The sequence below is a fragment of the Rhinoraja longicauda genome, chromosome 21 (assembly GCF_053455715.1).
Source record: "Rhinoraja longicauda isolate Sanriku21f chromosome 21, sRhiLon1.1, whole genome shotgun sequence".
NCBI lineage: Eukaryota > Metazoa > Chordata > Chondrichthyes > Rajiformes > Arhynchobatidae > Rhinoraja > Rhinoraja longicauda.
Genome location: NC_135973.1, coordinates 35,538,546 through 35,561,525, shown reverse-complemented (window position 1 = coordinate 35,561,525; position 22,980 = coordinate 35,538,546). Strand labels below are relative to the sequence as shown.

At 39.9% G+C, this 22,980-nt stretch overlaps 1 protein-coding gene across 2 annotated transcripts in view; it reads left to right on the top strand.

The window, feature by feature from the left end:
* The window catches only part of pdxdc1 (pyridoxal-dependent decarboxylase domain containing 1), a 65,414-nt gene extending 42,545 nt beyond the window's left edge, over positions 1-22,869 (top strand). Inside the window, exons 14-24 of one of the 2 annotated variants that reach the window (XM_078418327.1) lie at positions 45-125; positions 3,770-3,833; positions 5,818-5,909; positions 6,075-6,180; positions 6,769-6,940; positions 7,816-7,934; positions 12,476-12,597; positions 16,317-16,409; positions 19,504-19,600; positions 21,531-21,635; positions 21,989-22,869. In XM_078418327.1, the coding sequence (XP_078274453.1) occupies positions 45-125; positions 3,770-3,833; positions 5,818-5,909; positions 6,075-6,180; positions 6,769-6,940; positions 7,816-7,934; positions 12,476-12,597; positions 16,317-16,409; positions 19,504-19,600; positions 21,531-21,635; positions 21,989-22,287 (1,350 nt within the window). In that variant the 3' untranslated portion in view covers positions 22,288-22,869. The remainder of the gene's footprint in view (positions 1-44; positions 126-3,769; positions 3,834-5,817; positions 5,910-6,074; positions 6,181-6,768; positions 6,941-7,815; positions 7,935-12,475; positions 12,598-16,316; positions 16,410-19,503; positions 19,601-21,530; positions 21,636-21,988) is intronic. The other variant, XM_078418328.1, reaches the window with a different exon arrangement.
* The last annotated feature ends 111 nt before the right edge of the window (positions 22,870-22,980 follow it).

Sequence of the window (22,980 nt, the reverse complement as noted above, 5' to 3'; positions counted from 1 at the left end):
ATGTTAATGTTTATAATAAAACTGATCTTGCCGAATCATTCCAGGACATGATCAGCACATCCAAGGAACTGACATTTACTGGAAAATCTGTAGGGAATATCTTGGGGGATATTGTTTTGGCAATAGTAGGTGGGATTAAAATATCACTGGCTAAATTGTTTATGCTAACTTGCATCCAGTTCTCTTTGAAACATTAATTATATGATGCTAAAACTTCCATGATCCATTCCAATGCAGATTTTTGTGTGGTTTGGTATACTTGTATCATTCAGAATATTACTAATTGCCATGTTCGTAAATGCAACAATTTCAAATGTAATTATCTGCTGATGGCAAGGAGGCTGTTCAGTGTGGCTAACATTGACGATAACAGCGTACATTATACGATACAGTTTGCTGTGGGTTGCTTTTCAAGAAAACTGTGAATTGGAGAAAACGTAGGACATTTTTCCAACAAAGAAAACTGCTCTTGCAGTTATCTTTTAGTTTTCCGATACTCTTATGCTGCCTCTTAGATTCAAATTCGGCCTTACCAGACTAGATGAAATATTTTCTCCATGTGAGAATAAGTTTGATATCTCAGTTCAAATGCATATGATCATAATTTGATATTAAATTTGAATCATTTTGGAAAAGAGGTGTTTTTAAATGACTTCATATGTATATTAGTTTCACAATTTCAATACTGCTGATTATGTGTTTCACCCTACCACACCAAATAGCCTTTTGTGATAATTGGTGAAGAGCCTTCAAACCACCAGTACCACAAAAGTATCTCTGTTTGGGCATGTACTCTTAAGTGTCATTTGTCATTGCAAGTATACATTGGATATATATTTTGTAAATTCCATGTGGAAATCTTTCGGATTGTAATGGATCATGTGCAAATTATTCCCATTGGCTGTTGTTCTGTATGGTAACGATACTTTGAATGCTCATGATGTTAGACCTTGTACAACCTGCTGTATGTGCATGGCATAACATGCATGTGATAGAGTATTCATTTTATTTTGTGAAAAGAAAAATTGAAAAGATTTTACTAGCTGCATGGCAATGAAGGGCCTTTGACATATTAAGGAGCTTTGTGAATGTGCTATTAAATACTTTATATAACAAAGTACGGAGTAACAGTAGATAATGGGTCAAAGAGCATTTAGAGTCTGTTAATCCTTTGGCTTCGATGTGTTTAAACACAAAGCATATCGTGCCAAAACTTGACTTTTATCTGAGATTGCAAGTTAAGTGGATTCATATGTTTTAAAAAAATTATTAAAATAATTGGAATTATTTAAAATAATTCCCACGATGGAAAACCACTCAAACTAGAGGGCATAACTTTAAGGTGAGAGGGGCAAAGGTTAAAGGAGATGTGCAGGGTACATTGTTTACACAGGGTGGTGAGTACATGGAATGTGCAGCCAGGGTTGCTGGTTGAGGCAGATATGATAGAGGCATTCAAGATTTTGGATAGGCATATGGATATGTAGGGAATGGAGGGATATGGATTATGCACAGGTAGATAAGAGATTATCTTGGCAACATGTTCAGCTTGAACATAGTGGGTTGAAGGGCCGATTCTTATGATGTACTGTTCTATGTTTAAATGATTATTTAAAACATTTTTGTTTTTTATATGAAAAACTTTTAACTTTATAGCACCAGCACTCTCAAGTCCCTTGACACCTCTGATTTCTGAATTCTCTCCCCATTTAGAAAATAGTCTATGCCTTTATTCCTACTACCAAAATTCCTACTCCACACTTTGCAATGTTGTATTCCATCTGCCACTTCTTTGCCCACTCTAACTTTTGAACACTACAATAACTACTTGCCTTTATAGTGCATTTAACAAAATCCAAAGATGCATCCCAAATAGAATTGGAATAAAGGTGGAAACAGATAATTAAAGAATGGGTGTAAAAACAAAATGCAGGTTTTTGTGTAGTTGGAAGGAAAACACGGAGAACATGGGACCTGGAATGGAAGTTTCCAAGAAGAGGGAAAAGGAAGGGTATGAAGAGAGGTTTTGGAGCTGGGATCAGTGCCTGATGCAAACAGGTAGGTGATTGCAGGAACGAGAATAGAGGAAGTTACAAGGAACCTTGGGGAAATTGATGAAGAAATATTGAAAAATTACACGTTGACAGAAAACAAGCCAACGGAGATTAGCGCGAGGCAATGTAGGCTAGAAATAAGGAGACTCTGTTTCTGCAAAAAGAAGAGGCATAAAAAAAATCTACTCCAGACATAATCAGGGTTTTGGCAACAAAGTAGAGAAACATTTTATGGAATTGAAAATAAGTGGCCTTTTGATAATTTGACTTGTGTTTGAAGCTTTTTGCGCTGTGGAGGATACTAAAAGGTTTTGTTGTTTATAGATTCATTTTCACTGGCTTTCTTCGAGTTTCCTCTTTCCTTCCTAGGGTCAAGTCCTAAATCTTGCTATATTATTTTTCCATTTTCCTGCCAAATTCCTTTCTGTCCCCTTCTCTTCTGAAGACGTTATTCCTTGCTGGATGCCGCTCACCCTCTGGTACTTCGTCCAATGGCCCTTCATGTGTAAGCCATGATGGTGAGTGCCAGCAGGATAATCAGTTATTGGAAGCATCACAGTTTGATATTGTCCTTGCCTGAAGTCTGTACAGCAGCATCTAGCAAAGACTGCTGAATAGCTATGAGGAGCAGCACATTTTGGCTAACCCTTTTAAAATCAAATTCATTGGAGCTGACTTGTATGCTTCTGCAAATTTCCCATCTGAAATTTGATTCGGCTTAGGATCAATGATCTAACTTTATAATCCTTCAGTGATTAATTCCTAACGTATTGGGGAATCCAGAGTGTTGCTATGTAGTATTTCGTCTTTTATCCCTGCTTTTAAAAAAAATTAACATTCTGATTTGTCTGTTTTCTATTCCTCAACTGACCTACCCATTGTTCTAGAACTGACACCCACATTACTTCCCTGATTGGCTGACACTTGCTTTTAATGTGGTTCTTTGAAGAGTCATGTTAGGTCATTAGCAATGAACCTACACATCATGCAAGTGAGTTTCCTATGAATGTGCTGAGTGCTCCATTTGATCAACAAACGAACTCTTTGAATGTGCTTAATTGGCTGCCATTCAGTTATCTAGTTGATGCTCTAAGATTAACTGTGTGGCAAATGCTGTTTAGTAAAATGGGAGAGCATTTTGGATATCAGGGATCATGCATGGATGTTACGTCTGTAATAAGGAACTATAAAATAATACTGACCGCAGTATCTTTTGAGTGTTTTTGAACTCTTTGAATCAAGCATGTTCACCAATGCATCAGACTTTGTATTGTTTTCAGTCTTTTATCTTCTCATTAGAAATATAACTCCCAGAAGTAGAAAATGTCAAAGGCTTTTTATTTTTACTTTTGCACTGTATTTTGCTGCTTCGTGTTTGATGTAAGCATTGAAGTAGAATGAAAAGAACATTTATTATTAGAAATTGGTTTATGGACTCTCCAACTTTTACAATGAAATCAAAATAAGAGTACAGTGTGCTTCATAGAGAATCAGACCCAGAAGAAAACATTTTTAATAGTGCAAACTCACCTTTAATATTAATGGGGGTTTTTTTTAGCACTAAAGATCTTTGGGACTACTTGATAAACATTTTCTGTTTACAAATTGTGTCTCTTTATTTGAATCAAATAATTATGTCCATAAACCAAATATTCATAATATTATTTATTTTTCAATGATGGAAACTTAATATTTGTTTTCATTATAATTACAAGGTTGAAGATGAATTAAACTCTCCAGTGGTAGTTTTCAGATTCGTCCAGGACCAGCAAAAATCTGGTAAGAAGTCAGACACGAATCATGCTTAGTAGTCTTTGTTCAGTTCATTTTATCTCTGTAACAGTCAGTTTAATGCTCAAAGTTTAAAATATTAATACTCATTCTGTTTCAGTCTGGCTCAATGATCATTCACTTGTCTCTATACACTTGTAATGAGGATTGTCAACAGTGTTGTCTTTTGGTTGAGGTATGAAAGCTTTCTGTGCCTCTTTACTTGGCACAGGATAGATGATCATGTCATATCATGGGCTCTCTGGTATTGCTATATCGGGTATATTTATCTTTCCTGGGGTTTTAATTTGGAGGCCATGTGGAACAGCTTCAGTAGTACAATTTCAATTATTCTGTTGGTTTAGGGGAAATGCAATCATTTTTTTCTGATTGCAATGTTTTGTGTGTTCCAAGAAAAGTGTGCATGCATACACAGCCTCAATGATAAAACTTGGATAGCGATGAGGTGTGAGGATTGGAGTTGTTTTAATTATGAATCCTGGGGATTCTTTTAATTATGATCAAAAATTTCTGCCCACTGGTTACGAACCAGCTTCTCCGTATTTGTTTCATCAAAAACTTTAGAAGTTTTGTTGTGTACCATCAGTCAGCGAAAAGACTATACATGATCACAATCAAGACATCTGCAGTGTACAGATACAGGATAAAGGGAGTAACGTTTAGTGTAAGTCCAATTAGGTTTTCACCCAACAAACAGCTAACAATGGCCTGTTTCCTTTGTCATCGTTACTTTCTTGCATATCTTTCATTCTTTGTTCTTTATCTCTCTACATCATTGTGATGAGAGGAAGAGAGAATAAAAAGAAAGGTTTATGATGGGATGGAATGCAAGAATTGCCAAAGGAAAGTACTGTAAATGCTGGAAATACTGATTCCCTGAAAATATTGAAAATGAGCAGTTACAGCTCAAATGTACCCAGATAGAGGATGATGTTCATGCTTACATTGACGCTGATTTGATTGGAATGGAAAAATCAAGTGATGGGCAAGTTCTGTATAACCTCAGGATTGGCATGGCATTCTTTGTTAACATTTGTTTTGGGGATCTGGCCATTGGTGCCAAGGTCAACATTAATTGCCGCGCATAACTACAGTTGACAAGCTGGCCTTGAACCTCTGCAGTCCTTCTAGTCAAGGTAGTTTAGAGACAGCATGGAAACTGGTCCTTCGGCCCACCGGGTCTGCACCGACCGGCGATCCCCACACATTAACATTATCCTACACACGCTAGGGACAATTTACATTTATACCAAGCCAATTAACCTCCAAATCTGTACGTCTTTGGAGTGTAGGAGAAAACCAAAGATCTCGGGAATACCCACGTGGTCACGGGGAGAACGTACAAACTCCATACAGACAGCACCCGTAGTCGGGACCAAACCCGGGTCTCCGGTGCTGCAAGCATTGTAAGGCAGCAGCTCTTAATGCTGTGCGCCCTTGCGTCTTTGGAGTGTGGGAACAAACTGAAGAGGAGGAAACCCTCGGGCTACAGGAAAAACGTACAAACTCCGCACAGACAGCTGTTGTAGTCAGGTGAAAACTGACTCTTCAGTCCTGGTGTCAATGATAATGATCAAATACCTAATTATGCTAATCTCATTTACCAGCATTTGGCCCATAGCCTTCTATGCCGTGTCAATTCATGCGCCCGTCTGGATAGTACCTAAATATTGAGAGTATTCATTTCCATCAACCATGCAGACTGCATTCCAGATCCCTCTAGATGAAAATGTTTATCGCATTACCTCTAAACGTGTTACTTCTTACCTTAAACATAGGCACTGTAATTTTGTGCATCTCTGCAAACGGCAGTGGCTTCACATCTATACAATTCATTATTTTGTATACCTTTAATCAGGACTCTCCACTCTTCCTCCACTCCAGAGAAAAAATTAGATTAGGAAAATTTGACAAAAACAAACATCTGCAGAGGTTCTTAGTGACTTTCTAATCTTCTAATTAACAATTTCAGCTTCAAATGGTGCTCAGTATCAAACTGCTGCAGCTCAGGAATCCATGAAAGACACCAATGAAAGTGAGATTGATGATGCACTGAATCGTTGGGTAAGAGCGATATAAAATTTGCATTGTTAAATTTGCTTGCCGTAACGTAAAATGTGCTAAAATTTGTAGGTATCTGGAACAATTAAAACATTGAAGAGATTCAGAATAAATTCATTATCGCTTTATACTCATTCACCAAATTACACTCCATATTTCTGCCGACAGATGGGAGAGCAGCTTGGACAGTTGATACCGGCCAGTGGGATAGATGTTGTAGAACTGGAAGATGAGGGGGTGTGTATACGATTTAGCCCGTTGATGGCAGCAGCAGGTGAGTGAAGCTGCAGAGTGTAAACATTGCTTATACATGTGTAGGAAAATAACTGCAGATGCTGGTACAAATCGAAGGTATCACAAAATGCAGGAGTAACTCATCAGGTCAGGCAGCATCTAAGATAGAGGGAATGGGTGACGTTTCGGGTCGCGACCCGAAACGTCACCCGTTCACTCCTAGATGCTGCCTGACCTGCGGAGTTACTCCAGCATTTTGTGATACCTTGCTTATACATGTGCTCTTTGGTCCTCTGGGGTTAACAAAGTTTGGGCCTGTTCTGCGAGATTGGTAATTCATTTTTACTAATAGTCGTACCACAATTGATTCTTTATAGAATTAGAGAAGGGACTTGAGAATTGAGAATCTTTTGTTTGACAATGTTGCATGTCTGAAAGATTTTTTAGACATATAAATAATCTGAGTGTGACAATACGTTTAATATTCTGGAGCAATGAGAATTTTCTTTGCCCAATAAAGTGTTGCACGTGTTTCGTACTTCTAAACTAATTGAATGGACATTTCTCTGGCATTATGCAATACACCGCTGCCAGTCATCTACAGAGAGTTTAATTTTTTTGTCACTAGTTTTGAACACCAAGCCAGAACATGTGGACCAATTGGTTGAGCATCTGGAAGCAAAAATCCCAGTTCTACTTAGCACCTTACAACTTCGAGAGGAATTTAAACAGGAGGTTTACAGGACGGCTGACCTTTCGTACATTGAAGATCTGAGTTGGCCTGGATTAGGAGCTGTACGGTAGGTCTTACAAAATGTGTTTAACCAGAAATATTTTTCTTGGAAGTTGCCTTTGAGAATATGCATGGTTGCAATTGATTGATGGAAAGATACAGCATGGAAACAGTCCCTTCGGCTCGCCGAGCCCACGTTGTCTATCTGTTGATCACCCGCTCACACTGGTTCTATCATCCCATTTTCTCATCCACTTCCTGTGCACTAGGGGAAATTTTGCATAAGCCAATTAAACTACACACCCTCGTGTCTTTGGGATGTGGGAGGAATCTCAGCACCAGGAACAACATGCAAACTCCACACAGACGGCACCAAGGGTCAGGATCGAATCTGGATCTCTGGTGCTGTGAGGCAGCAGTTCTACCAGCTGTGCCACTGTACAGTGATAAAGCAACAAAAATGTGAAGACGTACACAAGCCAAAATATTCATATACTAGAATATGAAGTTAGCATAAACTACAATGCTGCTCTGATCAATGTAAATTACAAAACTATCCACGCTCAAGATAATTAAATACTTGGAATACCAGACATTTATTTTTGTTTCCACATATATGATTGTCCTTTTTCTGGTCTGCTTAAAGATGGGGTCTAGCGTCGTTACAATTACAGTTCCTATGATCTTTGTTTTACTTTATTATTAAATTCTCATCTTTTAACCGTGTTTATTTTCTGCATTTTCCCTAGCTTGCTTGTGAAAATCTCTTCTCCCCCCTCAATTAGTACTACTCACTCATGCTTCCCATTGCAGTTCACTCTCATGTGGATCCCTGCTAACCATTGCTTAGACATGAATCTGAAATGCTAGCGTTGAACAGCTTATTTGTTGTCTATTAGATGAGTTCAAATTGTAATGCTGAACTTTGTAAAATTACTTAAGGTATGAAATTGGCAAAGAAGACCCGGACCCTGAAAAACACTTAATGGAGATGGAAAAAATCGCCACTGGATTGCTTAAGAAATTGAAGGAACTTGACTCCGATCTATTGTTCTCAACAGGTTAGAATATTCTTCTACCTGTAGAATAAAATTTGTATACCAAATCAGTTAGGAAATGGGCCAAACGCAGGTAAATGGTAGCAGCTTAGATGGGGCATCTTGGTCGGCATACATAGACACATTGGGCTGAAGGCCCTGTTTCTGTGCTGTATGACTGACTTTAAACGGCACACAAGATAGTACACAGCAACTGCCCTAACATCTACAGACCTGCACTAATCATGGATAGACATCAATTTGATTTCCATTCTGGCAGATGGTAAATTTAAATAATTAGTTAAACTGGGATCAGTAATAATGACCAATTTTTTATAAAAATCTGTTCACAAAAATATGGCATACACAGTGCCCTCCATAATGTTTGGGAAAAAGACCCATCATTTATTTATTTGCCTCTGTACTCCACAATTAGAGATTTGTAATAGAAAAAAATCACATGTAGTTAAAGTGCACATTGAAATGGTATTTTTATATATTTTGGTTTCACCGTCTAGAAATTACAGCTGTGTTTATACATGGTCCCCCCATTTCAGGGCATCATAATGTTTGGGGCACATGGCTTCACAGGTGTTTGTAATTGCTCAGGTGTGTTTAATTGCCTCCTTAATGCAGGTATAAGAGAGCTCTCAGCACCTAGTCTTTCCTCCGGTCTTTCCTTCACCTTTGGAAACTATTATTGCTGTTTATCAACATGAGGACCAAAGTTGTGCCAATGAAAGTCAAAGAAGCCATTATGAGACTGAGAAACAAGAATAAAACTGTTAGAGACCTCAGCCAAACCTTAGGCTTACCAAAATCAACTGTTTGGAACATCATTAAGAAGAAAGGGAGCACTGGTGAGCTTACTAATCACAAAGGGACTGGCAGGCACGTGAAGAGGAAAAAAAATAGTCAAGGCAAATGTGGGTCCCTTGAAGACAGAAGCAGGGGAATTTATTATGGGGAACAAAGAAATGGCAGACGAGTTAAACCGTTACTTTGGATCTGTCTTCACTGAGAAAGATACACACAATCTCCCAAATGTTCTAGGGGCTGGAGAACCTAGGGTGATGGAGGAACTGAAGGAAATCCACATTAGGCAGGAAATGGTTTTGGGTAGACTGATGGGACTGAAGGCTGATAAATCCCCAGGGCCTGATGGTCTGCATCCCAGGGTACTTAAGGAGGTGGCTCTAGAAATAGTGGAAGCATTGGAGATCATTTTTCAATGTTCTATAGATTCAGGATCAGTTCCTGTGGATTGGAGGATAGCAAATGTTATCCCACTTTTTAAGAAAGGAGGGAGAGAGAAAACGGGTAATTATAGACCAGTTAGTCTGACATCAGTGGTGGGGAAGATGCTGGAGTCAATTATAAAAGACGAAATTGCTGAGCATTTGGATAGCAGTAACAGGATCATTCCGAGTCAGCATGGATTTACGAAGGGGAAATCATGCTTGACAAATCTACTGGAATTTTTTGAGGATGTAACTAGGAAAATTGACAGGGGAGAGTCGGTGGATGTGGTGTACCTCGACTTTCAGAAAGCCTTCAACAAGGTCCCACATAGGAGATTAGTGGGCAAAATTAGAGCACATGGTATTGGGGGTAGGGTACTGACATGGATAGAAAATTGGTTGACAGACAGAAAGCAAAGAGTGGGGATAAATGGGTCCCTTTCGGAATGGCAGGCAGTGACCAGTGGGGTACCGCAAGGTTCGGTGCTGGGACCCCAGCTATTTACGATATACATTAATGACTTAGATGAAGGGATTAAAAGTACCATTAGCAAATTTGCAGATGATACTAAACTGGGGGGTAGTGTGAATTGTGAGGAAGATGCAATAAGGCTGCAGGGTGACTTGGACAGGTTGTGTGAGTGGGCGGATACATGGCAGATGCAGTTTAATGTAGATAAGTGTGAGGTTATTCACTTTGGAAGTAAGAATAGAAAGGCAGATTATTATCTGAATGGTGTCAAGTTAGGAAGAGGGGATGTTCAACGAGATCTGGTTGTCCTAGTGCATCAGTCACTGAAAGGAAGCATGCAGGTACAGCAGGCAGTGAAGAAAGCCAATGGAATGTTGGCCTTCATAACAAGAGGAGTTGAGTATAGGAGCAAAGAGGTCCTTCTACAGTTGTACCAGGCCCTGGTGAGACCGCACCTGGAGTACTGTGTGCAGTTTTGGTCTCCAAATTTGAGGAAGGATATTCTTGCTATTGAGGGCGTGCAGCGTAGGTTCACTAGGTTAATTCCCGGAATGGCAGGACTGTCGTATGTTGAAAGGCTGGAGCAATTAGGCTTGTATACACTGGAATTTAGAAGGATGAGGGGGGATCTTATTGAAACATATAAGATAATTAGGGGATTGGACACATTAGAGGCAGGAAACATGTTCCCAATGTTGGGGGAGTCCAGAACAAGGGGCCACAGTTTAAGAATAAGGGGTAGGCCATTTAGAACGGAGATGAGGAAGAACTTTTTCAGTCAGAGAGTGGTGAAGGTGTGGAATTCTCTGTCTCAGAAGGCAGTGGAGGCCAGTTCGTTGGATGCTTTCAAGAGAGAGCTGGATAGAGCTCTTAAGGATAGCAGAGTGAGGGGGTATGGGGAGAAGGCAGGAACGGGGTACTGATTGAGAGTGATCAGCCATGATCGCATTGAATGACGGTGCTGGCTCGAAGGGCTGAATGGCCTACTCCTGCACCTATTGTCTATTGTCTATTGTCTAAGACCTCCACAGCTGACGACAGAAGAATTCTCTCTATAATAAAGAAAAATTCCCAAACACCTGTCCGACAGATCAGAAACACTCTTCAGGAGTCAGGTGTGGATTTGTCAATGACCACTGTCTGCAGAAGACTTCATGAACAGAAATACAGAGGCTACACTGCAAGATGCAAACCACTGGTTCGCCACAGAAATAGATGGGCAGGTTACAATTTGCCAAGAAGTACTTAAAAGAGCAACCACAGTTCTGGAAAAAGGTCTTGTGGACAGATGAGACGAAGATTAACTTAGATCAGAGTGATGGCAAAAGCAAAGTATGGAGGAGAGAAGGAACTGCCCAAGATCCAAAGCATACCACCTTATCTGTGAAACACGGTGGTGGGGGTGTTATGGCCTGGGCATGTATGGCTGCTGAAGGTACTGGCTCACTTATCTTCATTGATGATACAACTGCTGATGGTAGTAGCATAATGAATTCTGAAGTGTATAGACACATCCTATCTGCTCAAGTTCAAACAAATGCCTCAAAACTCATTGGCCGGCGGATCATTCTATAGCAAGACAATGATCCCAAGCATACTGCTAAAGCAACAAAGGAGTTTTTCAAAGCTAAAAAATGGTAAATTCTTGAATGGCCAAGTCAATCACCCGATCGGAACCCAATTGAGCATGCCTTTTATATGCTGAAGAGAAAACTGAAGGGGACGAGCCCCCAAAACAAGCAAAAGCTAAAGATGGCTGCAATACAGGCATGGCAGAGCATCACCAGAGAAGACACCCTGCAACTGGTGATATCCATGAATCGAAGACTTCAAGCAGTCATTGCAAGCAAAGGATATGCAACAAAATATTAAAATGACCACTTTCATTTACATGACATTGCTGTGTCCCAGACATTATGGTGCCCTGAAATGGGGGGACTATGTATAAACACTGCTGTAATTTCTACATGGTGAAACCAAAATGTATAAAAATACCCTTTATTAAAATCTGACAATGTGCACTTTAACCACATGTAATTTTTTTCTATTACAAATCTCAAATTGTGGAGTACAGAGGCAAATAAATAAATAAATGATGGATCTTTGTCCCAAACATTATGGAAGGCACTGTGTGTGAACAGAGATCTTCTGAACAATGTGGTTCAGAGTTTCATGCCTTGAAATAACTTAATCAGTCACTTTGTGCAGAGTTATTAGAAAGGGTAATAAATGCTTTCAAAACTCTGTAGGTCTGGTTTGGATACAACTCTATGTGAAGCAATGAGCATTTCATTGCAAGTAAGCAGATATGATAAACTATAGTAAGGGATGAGTTGGGATGAAAACATCATAATATTGCACCCTCACAGCCACAGTCCTGCATGATGAGGATTCACTTAGCTACACAAATTATATGTAATTCAAGAATGTTTAGATTGGTTGTACCACACTGAAGAAGTGTTCATTTGATTTGCATATTACAATGGAAATGAAGCCCTTTTATATTTGCAAAGATTACTTGTAGAAAAGGGGAATGCCCTGGCCAGTGATATATGGGCACCTTGTGTTTGATTTATGCGTCAACGACCTTGTTTATTTAATACCAAGACATAATTTACACGTTGTATTTTTGAAAAAACAGGCTCAAATTTACACATGTTTAAAATTGTTTAGTTACACATTTTTGAATTATGTGCGGTTTTTCAGGAATGTAGCCCCCATGTAAAACGTGAGGTGTCTGTATTTAATATTGAGTATGGAAATGTATTCATTAATGGGATATTATTGCAGCTTTTGCCCATTTCTTAGCTCGTGCAGTTTTTAATATTCACTATGATACTTTGAATTTGCAGGACCCGAGTATGGAGGGGAGAAGAACAGCATCTATATTGGCATGGTAACTGACAATTTAGATGTGCCAGAACTTGTGGAGACCATTGCAGCCACAGGCAAAGAAATAGAAGAAAGTTCAAAGGTCTGTACAACAATGTCATTTGTCCTTTGTCAACAAAACTCATTTTATCTGATAGAAAAAATTTACTTTTTCAAAACTAAATTTTGTACATGGATAACATTATTTGTCATTTTGTTCAAAGATGTTGTACGGTTACATGCTTTTAAAATTGATAGTAATGATCTTCAAACAAATCTTACATAAGCATATGCTGCCTTATTCAAACCTTTGTTGCACAAATACAGCCTGAGTGCACCCTGGACAGTGAACATGTCCACGCTGCCATCCCAGGAGCTGCGAAAGCTTGCTTCTGTCCCATTCAGCCACTTGCAAGCATATAGCCCTCACTGCAGGCTTCCTCACTGCTCCAGGGAATCCACAATACAACTTACATCCAGCAGAAGTGGGTTGTGGAGGTGAGCATTCACCATGCTCCATGGCATGTGGGTCAGACTGCTCTGTGCAGATTGTCTCATGTCTAGGTAGAGGTGGATCACTAACTCTGAGTATTATTTCATACTCGTATCAGTACAGGCACAATGAGCTGCAGTGAGCTTCCTCCCAGATGTAACTCTTATTAAAGACAAGGCAGTATGCATGAACTTGAGTATCAAGAGTGGAAATGCATCCAGCTTTCCGACTTGAAGTGGGAACTGTTTAGACTTGGAAAATGTATACAGTTCACTTTTTGTTGTAAAGAAAAATATTTTATTTTTCTAAATGGCTTGGAAAAAATTAAATGAGTATCTCATGAATGACCTGAAGAAATAGTTTGCATTCTAATAACTAACATCTCCATTAGGACTAGAAGATTGTTTTGCCATTCAGCAAATCATGGGCGGTCTGATTGTAGACCTCAACTCCTCATTTGTCTAACGCAGTAACTTTTCACTCCCATGCTTCTCATGAATCTAACTACACTTTCTTGAAAAAATATTCAAAGATTCTGCTTCCACCATTTTTGTTTTAAAGTTCAAGGAATCACTGCTCCTTGAGAGAGAATTTTCTACAATGTGTTAAATAATTAACTTCTTGTGTCCCACTGTATTAACTTAATGCATTATGATCTTGGTGAATTATTTATATATAATACATTGGTTAAGCACATCCTCTTTACAACTACAATACAGTAGTGTTACAATACATCACCCAATTTCCTATTATACTTCTCACTGCAGCTTGTCTGTCCTGGAAGACTAATAAATTAGAATCCACAAAGAGTAAACATCAGACTGAAGAATGGTCTCGACCCGAAATGTCACCCATTCCTTCTCTCCAGAGATGCTGCCTGTCCCGCTGAGTTACTCCAGCATTTTGTGTCTACCTTCGTTTTAAACCAGCATCTGCAGTTCTTTCCTACCCAAGAATAAACACCAAACTTTAAAATTGTGACATATTATAGTAACACTGCTGACCAGCAATCAACTGACATTGCATTCCATGTGCTGCTGTGGGATACAGTCAGAGACAATAGAGGCTAACAAGAAAGGGTTAAAGTTCTGTGTAGAAGGGATCAGCAGTATCATTGGGAAAACAGATTTGGGTTCTGAATCTCTTAAGCAATGTTATTTAAAAATGAGGAGTTTTGCATGTATACATCCTGACGGCAGTCTACATCCCACCACATGCGGATGTAAAACAAGCTCTGAACGAGTTCCACAGCCTCGAGACAAAACACCCTGAAGCCCTGGTTGTTGTAGCCAGAGATTTCAATCAAGCCAACCTCGGGGGTCTACGAGCAAAGTACTCCCAGCATGTCTCGAGTCCCACCAGAGGCCAGAACATCCTCGACCACTGCTACACATCAATAGAAAACATGTACCCGCTCTGTTCCTCAGCCACACTGGGAAATCTGATCACCTAGCCGTGCTTCTGCTTCCTGCCAACAAACTAAAATCAAAGCAGGAGGATCCAGTATCGAGAGTTGTTAAATGCTGGTCAACGAACACAGGTGACATCCTATGTGACTGTTTTGAGTCAGTGGACTGGTCCATATTCAGGGATTCTGCAGCTGACGTGAATGAGTACGCCACTGCCGTGACTGACTATGGTGCTGTCTGTACGGAGTTTGTACGTTCTCCCCATGACCTGTGTGGGTTTTCTCAGAGATATTCGGTTTCCTCCCACACTCCAAAGACGTACAGGTTTGTAGGTTAATTGTCTTTTTTAAATGTTAAAAAGTTGTCCCTAGTGGGTGTAAGATAGTGTTAATGTGCGAGGATCGCTGGTTGGCGAGGACACGGTGGGCCGAAGGGCCTGTTTCCGTGCTGTATCTAAACTAAACTAAAAGCAAGACCTCATGCCTGGATAAGAGAGGCACCTACGTCAGACTCCTATTCATAGACTACAGGTCTGCTTTTTATCACCAAACGCACGGGACTTGGTGTCTGCACTCATCTCTGCAACTGGATCCTCGACTTTCTGAGCAACGGACCCCAATCAGTGAAGAAATGGGACAAATCATCCTCCACGATAATCCTCAACTTTGCTGCTCCACAGGGCTGCGTTCTCAGCCCCCTTCTTTACTCCTTGTACACCCATACATGCAGCCATGTACAAGTCTAATTTAATTTACAAATTCGCAGACGACATCACCATTGTGGGTCGGATATCAAATAATGATGAGATAGAATACAAGGAGGAGATTGAGAACCTCGTGTCCTGTTGTTGAGACAACCTTTCAATGTCAGCAAGACAAAGGAGATAGTGATGGACTTCAGGAAGGGAAACAGTACACATACCCCAGTTTGCATTGACGGCACCAAAGTAGAGATGGCTGAAAAATTCAAATGCCTAAGAGTCAATATCACCAATAACTTCTCCTGGATCACCCATATTGAGGCAATGGCTAAGAAAGCACACCCAACACCTCTACTTCCCTTAGCAGGATTGGGAAGTTAGGCATGTCCCCAACAACTCATCAACTTCTACAGATGCACCGTAGAAAGCATTTTATCAGGATGCATCACACCATGGTTTGGGAGCAGCTCCATCCAAGACCACAAGAAAATGTAGAGAATTGTGGACGCAGCCCAGACCATCACACAAACCAACGTCCCTTCGATTGACTTCAATTATACCTCACGCTGCCCAGGCAAGGCCACCAGCATAATCAAAGACGAGTCACACCCTGGCCACGGCCTCCCCTCTCCCATCAGGCAAAAAGTATAGAATTATGAAAACACACCTCCAGATTCAAGGACAGTTTCTTCCCAACTGTTACCAGCCAACTGAACCATCCTACCACAACTAGAGAGCAGTGCTGAACTACTATCTACCTCATTGGAGACCCTCAAACTATCTTTGATCGGACTTTATTGGCTTTATCTTGCACTAAACATTATTCACGTTATTCCCTTGATCATGTATCTGTAGATTATGAATGGCTCAATTGTAATCATGTTTTGTCTTTCTGCTGACTGGTTAGCACACAACGGCTTTTCACTGTACCTCTGTACACGTGACAACAAACTATACTAACTAAAGTAGTCCGAAAGCACCACTTAAATGAAATGATTTTGAAATTTGAAAGTTTACTTAGAGATAGTTACAAATGGATTCTTTGTACTCTGCTTTCACTCTGGGTTGGATCGCGGCTTTCCCTTATTTAGTTGAATTAGTCTGTGGGGTGAGCATATTTAAAGTCTCTGAAACCAATGGTGCCAAGAAAAATGATATGAACATTTGATGTCTAGTATTAGGACCAACCATAATTCCCCCACCTTTTGTTTGTTTTGAAGTTACTGGAGAACATGACTGAGATAGTTCGAAAAGGAATTGTTGAAGCAGAACAACAGCTGCAAAAGGCCAGTGAAGCTAAACTACGTGAAGAGGTAGGTACACATACTGTTGGTTTAAACGTGCCACATTTTGATGAAATATTTAAATATACGGGATTTTATCAACTGTTTCAAAAGTAAAATCCTGCACATGTTGGATAAAAGCAAAAAATGGCTGGAAATACTTGTAGATTGGGCAGCATTTGTAAGGCAAGTGTCATTGTAAAATCATGCTCTCCACAGATTCTGCTTCATCCGAGTATTTTCCACACCTTCTGTTCTTTACTGGACACAGATAAAATTGGTAACAATGCAGAATTGTGCTTTTAATTAGAGGCATGTATTTTTACATGACGTAACCTGTTTGCCAATTTGGGTTAAAATCTTCAAAAAAGGCTCCCAGGAAAAATCACCTTGGGCTGGTTTTGTTGCGTGATACAAAGTGTAGTTTCTGAACCATGTTAGACCATTACAAATTCAAACGAGATTGTGATGCCCACTTCTATCGTGCTCCTAAATGGCCTAAAATTTAAAAGCCAGAAGTCTATAAATTTATGTTGCTCTCATCCCATTCCAGAGCAAACCATATCATCAGGAGCCACAGAGATTATATTTTTATTTATCCAAACTGGTATCCATAATATAAGCACAGCTTCCATAAAAATCATGCATCTTTTTAAACACCCCAGAGCAAATATTCAACCAATATTAATTTCAACTCGTGCATCATCTTGTAATTTTTGAACATGTAAAAATGTTCTCTGACTGCATAGGAATATCCACAGTGAGAAGTGGCATTCAGAGAGCTGAGGTTCATTATTGTAAATAGTTCATTAGTTTTGAATTATTTCAGTTAGACTATTTGCTCTTGACCAAAAAGTAATTCTGCAAAAATAATTAAAGTTCTAAGAAATGTTAGTCACAGAACAGATTAATGATTAAACAATTTCATCATCTCAGAGAAGAACCATTCATTATTGCTGCACATTAGAATTTAATGTAAAAACTTGTTCATTTTTAATGCCAGTAATGATAGTTAACCTGAATTGACATTTGAAATGCATCGAGAGAATTAATAATGGCAGTTTACTTATCAGTTAGTCATACACCACAGAAACGGATTCATTAGCCCATTTTGTCTAAGCCGAGCAAGATATTAGAGTTTATACCATTTGTTTCATATCCCGCAACACCTCAGAGGTGAGGGTACAGAGGAGATTTACTAGAATGTTGCCTGGGTTTCAGCACTTAAGCTACAGAGAGAGGTTGAACAGGTTGGGTCTTTATTCTTTGGAGCATAGAAGGTTGAGGGGGGACTTGATAGAGGTTTTTTAAATTTTAAGAGGGACAGACAGAGTTGACGTGGGTAGGCTTTTCCCTTTGAGAGTGGGGAAGATTCCAACAAGGGGACATAACTTCAGAATTAAGGGACAAAAGTTTAGGGGTAACATGAGGGGTAACTTCTTTACTCAGAGGGTGGTGGCTGTATGGAATGAGCTTCCGGTGGAAGTGGTGGAGGCAGGCTCGATTTTATTATTTAAGAGTAAATTGGATAGGTATATGGATGGGAGGGGATTGGAGGGTTATGGTCTGAGAGCAGGTAGATGAGACTAGGTCAGAGAAAGTGGTCGGCGTGGACTGGTAGGGCCGAACGGGCCTGTTTCCGTGCTGTAATTGTTATATGGTTATAACACATTTTAGTCCATGTATCTGCCAAAAGGCTTAAGTATTGTAGTTATACTTGCCACTACAGTTTACTCCAGCAGCTCTTGCCACCACCCTGTGTAGAAAAAGCTACACCGGTTCCTTTAAAATGTTTCCCCCTCTTGCCTGAGATCTACGTTCTCTAGTTTTAAACTTTCCTGTATTCTTGGAAAAAGGCAGACCATCCACCTTATCTACCTCATCCATGATTTTTATGTCACTCAGGTCACTGCTCAACTTCCTAAGCTCCAGGGCCAAAAGTCTCGACCTGTCCAGCATTATTCTAACTCAAGCCTTCAGGTCCCAGTAATAGCCATGCAAATCTTTTTGCATCCTTTCCAGATCTCCCAACCCTTCCGAATTTGGCGGAAAGTTTCTGCTTTCGTATTTCATTTCTGCCATTCCGATTTCACCTCAAATTTTTCCACAAAACACCTGCCCCGCCGCTCGCCTGGCCTGGCCTCGCCGCGTAGCATGAGGCCTGTTGATGTTGAGAGGGGATGTGCAGGTGGGGGGGGGGGGGGGGGGGGGGGGGAGGAAGGGAGGGAAGTGGGGTGGGGAGGAGTGGAGGTGGTGGGGGGGCATGGACCGTTGTGATTTGCTGTTGAAAATCACTGGAGCAAGTATGTCTTCAATGAAATTAGGTATGTGCAGTTTTAAATGAAACTCTTTTTTCATACCTTAGTCATACATTTTATGACCATTGTTCTTTTATTCAATGCCAAGAGAATTGGGATGTGTACGGAAAAAGCAAAATAGAAAAAACAAAACAATTTTTTATTTGTGTTGTAAAAAGTATTTCTGTTCAATAACCTTTCTATAAATACCAGAATATACTCACGATAGGCCTGACTTTGTACATGTAGCCCAAGAACTACAGATTGTAGGAAATAATAGTCGTTTTTCACACATGGATATAGCGCAACGCGTTTGCAGAGTGCATACTTTTTGCTGAAAAGTTGCATTACGTGTCATATTATGAATTTTGGAAAATCAAATGTTGGGAGGTCTGTTTCCAGGTTAATGAAATATTTCCTACAGGTGGGCAACTAGTGCATAGTGTACCAAATGCAACCTCACTAATGACTTGCACAATTGCAACATAACGTCCCACTACCATCAATACCCTGACTGATGAAGGCATGCATGCCAAACACGACCTTCATCACCCTGCCTACCTGTGTCATCTCTTTCAAGGTACCCTTGGGTTTCTCTGTTCCACAACAAACTGCAGGGCCATAGCATTTACTGCATTCATTTTACCCTGGTTTTATTTGTCAAAATGCAAAACCTTGGTCTTGTAGGAGTTAAATTACAATTAGAATTGCTGTCAGCAAAATAACTTTTACGTTTTAAGTTGGATAGGACCAGGCCAATTTTACAAGGCAAAAAAACAGTTTATCTTTGTGCATTTATGGCTATTTTTCATGTTCTACTTTTGAAGGGAGTTCTGCGACTGATTCCTGTAGTTGGCTCAGTGCTGAACTGGCTGTCTCCAGTACAGAATTCCGTTGAGGGAAGATCATTTAATCTTACAGGAGGTGAGATATCATTTCTGTTCCACAGCAAATATTTTTCTGTTATATTCTAGTCTTAGTAGTATATTTAAAGATTTTTACTCATTGTGTCTCAATTAATAAAATATTGTTGCACTTTAACATTGATTCTAAACACGGTCTTAAATTGAACGATTCTGGTGCAATATAATTTTAATTCTACCCTTTATCATAAAACTTCTGAAAATAGAAACAAGTTTATCAGTTTACTTCCCCCAACTTTGAAAACTTTCTTGGTGCCTAGCCCATTCCAACAATCACATTAGTAACTGTCTACAGCAATCTCCGACATCCACACTCAGTCTGAAGAAGGGTCTCGACCCGAACGTCACCCATTCCTTCTCTCCTGAGATACTGCCTGACCTGCTGAGTTACTCCAGCATTTTGTGAATGAATCCACACTCAAGGCAAGTCTACAAACAGTAAATTGTTGTGAGAAAGAGCCCATATTTAACCAATTTACAGAATCTACACTTGTGAACTTTGATCGTTTGAGTTGGCAAAGAGTAGGAATAAACGGGTCCTTTCGGAATGGCAGGCAGTGACTAGTGGGGTACCGCAAGGCTCAGTGCTGGGACCCCAGTTATTTACAATATATATTAATGATTTGGACGAGGGAATTGAATGCAACATCTCTAAGTTTGCGGATGACACGAAGCTGGGTGGCAGTGTTAGCTGCGAGGAGGATGCTAGGAGGCTGCAGTGACTTGGATAGATTAGGAGAGTGGGCAAATGCATGGCAGATGCAATATAATGTGGATAAATATGAGGTTATCCACTTTGGCGGCAAGAACAGGAAAGCAGAGTATTACCTGAATGGTGGCCAATTAGGAAAAGGGGAGATGCAACGTGACCTGGGTGTCATGGTGCACCAGTCATTGAAAGCAAGCGTGCAGGTGCAGCAGGCAGTGAAGAAAGCGAATGGTATGTTAGCATTCATAGCAAGAGGATTTGAGTATAGGAGCAGGGAGGTTCTGCTGCAGTTCTACAGGGCCTTGGTGAGACCGCACCTGGAGTATTGTGTACAGTTTTGGTCTCCTATTCTGAGGAAAGACATTCTAGCCTTAGGGAGTACAGAGAAGGTTCACCAGATTGATCCCTGGGATGGCAGGACTTTCATATGAAGAAAGACTGGATAGACTAGGCTTACACTCGCTGGAATTTAGAAGACTGAGGGGGGATCTTATAGAAACATATAAAATTCTTAAGGGGTTGGAGAGGCTAGATGCGGGAAGATTGTTCCCGATGTTGGGGAAGTCCAGAACTAGGGGTCACAGCTTAAGGATAAGCTGGGACCGAGATGAGAAAACATTTCTTCACACAGAGAGTGGTGAGTCTGTGGAATTCTCTGCCACAGAAGGTAGTTGAGGCCAGTTCATTGGCTATATTTAAGAGGGATTTCGATGTGGCCCTTGTGGCTAAAGGGATCAGGGGGTATGGAGAGAAGGCAGATACAGGTTACTGAGCTGGATGATCAGCCATGATCATATTGAATGGCGGTGCAGGCTCGAAGGGCCGAATAGCCTACTCCTGCACCTATTTTCTATGTTCTATGTTTCTAACCTTACAGATCAATAATTAGATTTTGTGAAATTAAAGTAGTGTTGTTTATTTTAGAGATATAGCGCAGAAACTGACCCTTCGGCCCAGAGTCCGCACAAGCCAGTGATCCCTGCACACTAGTCCCATACTAGGGACAAGTTTTACATTTATACCAAGTCAAGTATTTTGAACTATTAATTTATTTTCACAGCATGGATATCCAATTTTAAAATGTTTGGCTGGGAAATAAGTCATTTAAATTTGTACACCTCCATTAAATTAACCTATAATTTAAACCCCAATGCATTTTGCCATTTTCCATATTTATCATTTCTCCATTTCTATTTTTGTTTGTTTCTCATCAATATTTCAGGTTTTCTGGAATCAACAGAAAATTTGTTTGCAATGAAAACCCAGACCTCTGGGGGAAGTCCAGCCACAACTCCTACAGTTGATCACACTAAACACAAGTCACCAGGTATGCCTTTACTTTCTACAAGCCACAGTCTTAAGTTTGTTGGCATTGCAGATCAATAATTTTAAAGTCAAAGTGGATTACATTTAATTTCCTTGATTTAACATTTCAGTGTTGTCTCTCCATCGCTTCAGTAAGTGACATTCTCTTTACTCGCTGCCTCACCTGTTAGGTGTTTACATAATTTTGTGCTTGGAAATAAAACATAAATCTGATCTAAGTATGTTAACAATTTTGATTCTGTAACAAGTATAGACTAAAATTTGTAACTTGTGTATCTTTGCAAATCTTTAAAAGTCTGAATAAATTCCTAGCATAAACATTGCACTAAGAATGCTTATCATATGTCTTCATAGGACAGAAAATGTTTAGAAGGTCTTCCAGGACTTCTGTTTCAGATGTGATCAGTGAAACCTCTTCAGTGAATCACACAAACGAAGTAGAGGAATCTGAAACCACCCTTGAAATAACCAGACTTGACTTTGAAAATGATGTCCACAAAACTTCCGAACCTTCAGCTCAGCTGAATGATAATTTGGAGCTTCCTTCAGGCTGTGAGCCAGAGAAATCTGATACAAATGGTATCGACATACCAGAAGTTCAGCCAAGCTCTATAACAGAAGCTGAAGAGTTGGAGAAGGGAAGTCTTAGATAAAATGAAAAATACACCTTTGTAGCAGTAAGACTGCAAATTCAGAGAAAGCACACGTCCAATATTTGGGATAAAATGGAATCTTTAAGCGAACTGTGCCATATAATACTACATGCAGTAAGGATACTCCTGTTGAATGCCTTTAATTAGGATTTGCACATGACAGTGACATGACTAGGAATTTCATGTCTGTTTCCTGCTGCCAATTGTAATTGAAAGTTTGATTTTAATTGATCTCTAGTGGAATCTGGGAAGTGGGATGAATCTCAAGTGCAATTGTTTTGTTTTCTGTAGAGTGCGAAGAAACCTGTATCTTTCCTTCCTACATTGCAGTAGAATGAAGTCTGCTATTGTCCCATGAACGGGTTCATTTGTAATTACTTAAAATTAGTCAAACTTTATTGCTGTTAATTTTGCACATTGGTGATTTTGTCCTTTAACTGTACTACCCACTCTGTACATCTTAATTTAAAGACGATTTCAGCTTCGAGCAAGAAGTTCTTTGGATTTTTAGTTCAAAATCAAATGAAATGTTTAATAAGTGAAATTCAACCTCATTAAAATATATACTCTATGGAAGTGCAATATGTTGCTAGCTGGGTGTGCATTCCTCTTTCTGCTGCCCGTATCTGCCACCAGTTCAGGTGTTGATGCAGGGGAGAGGCAATATTCAAGAATAATTCAGAACGCCATTCT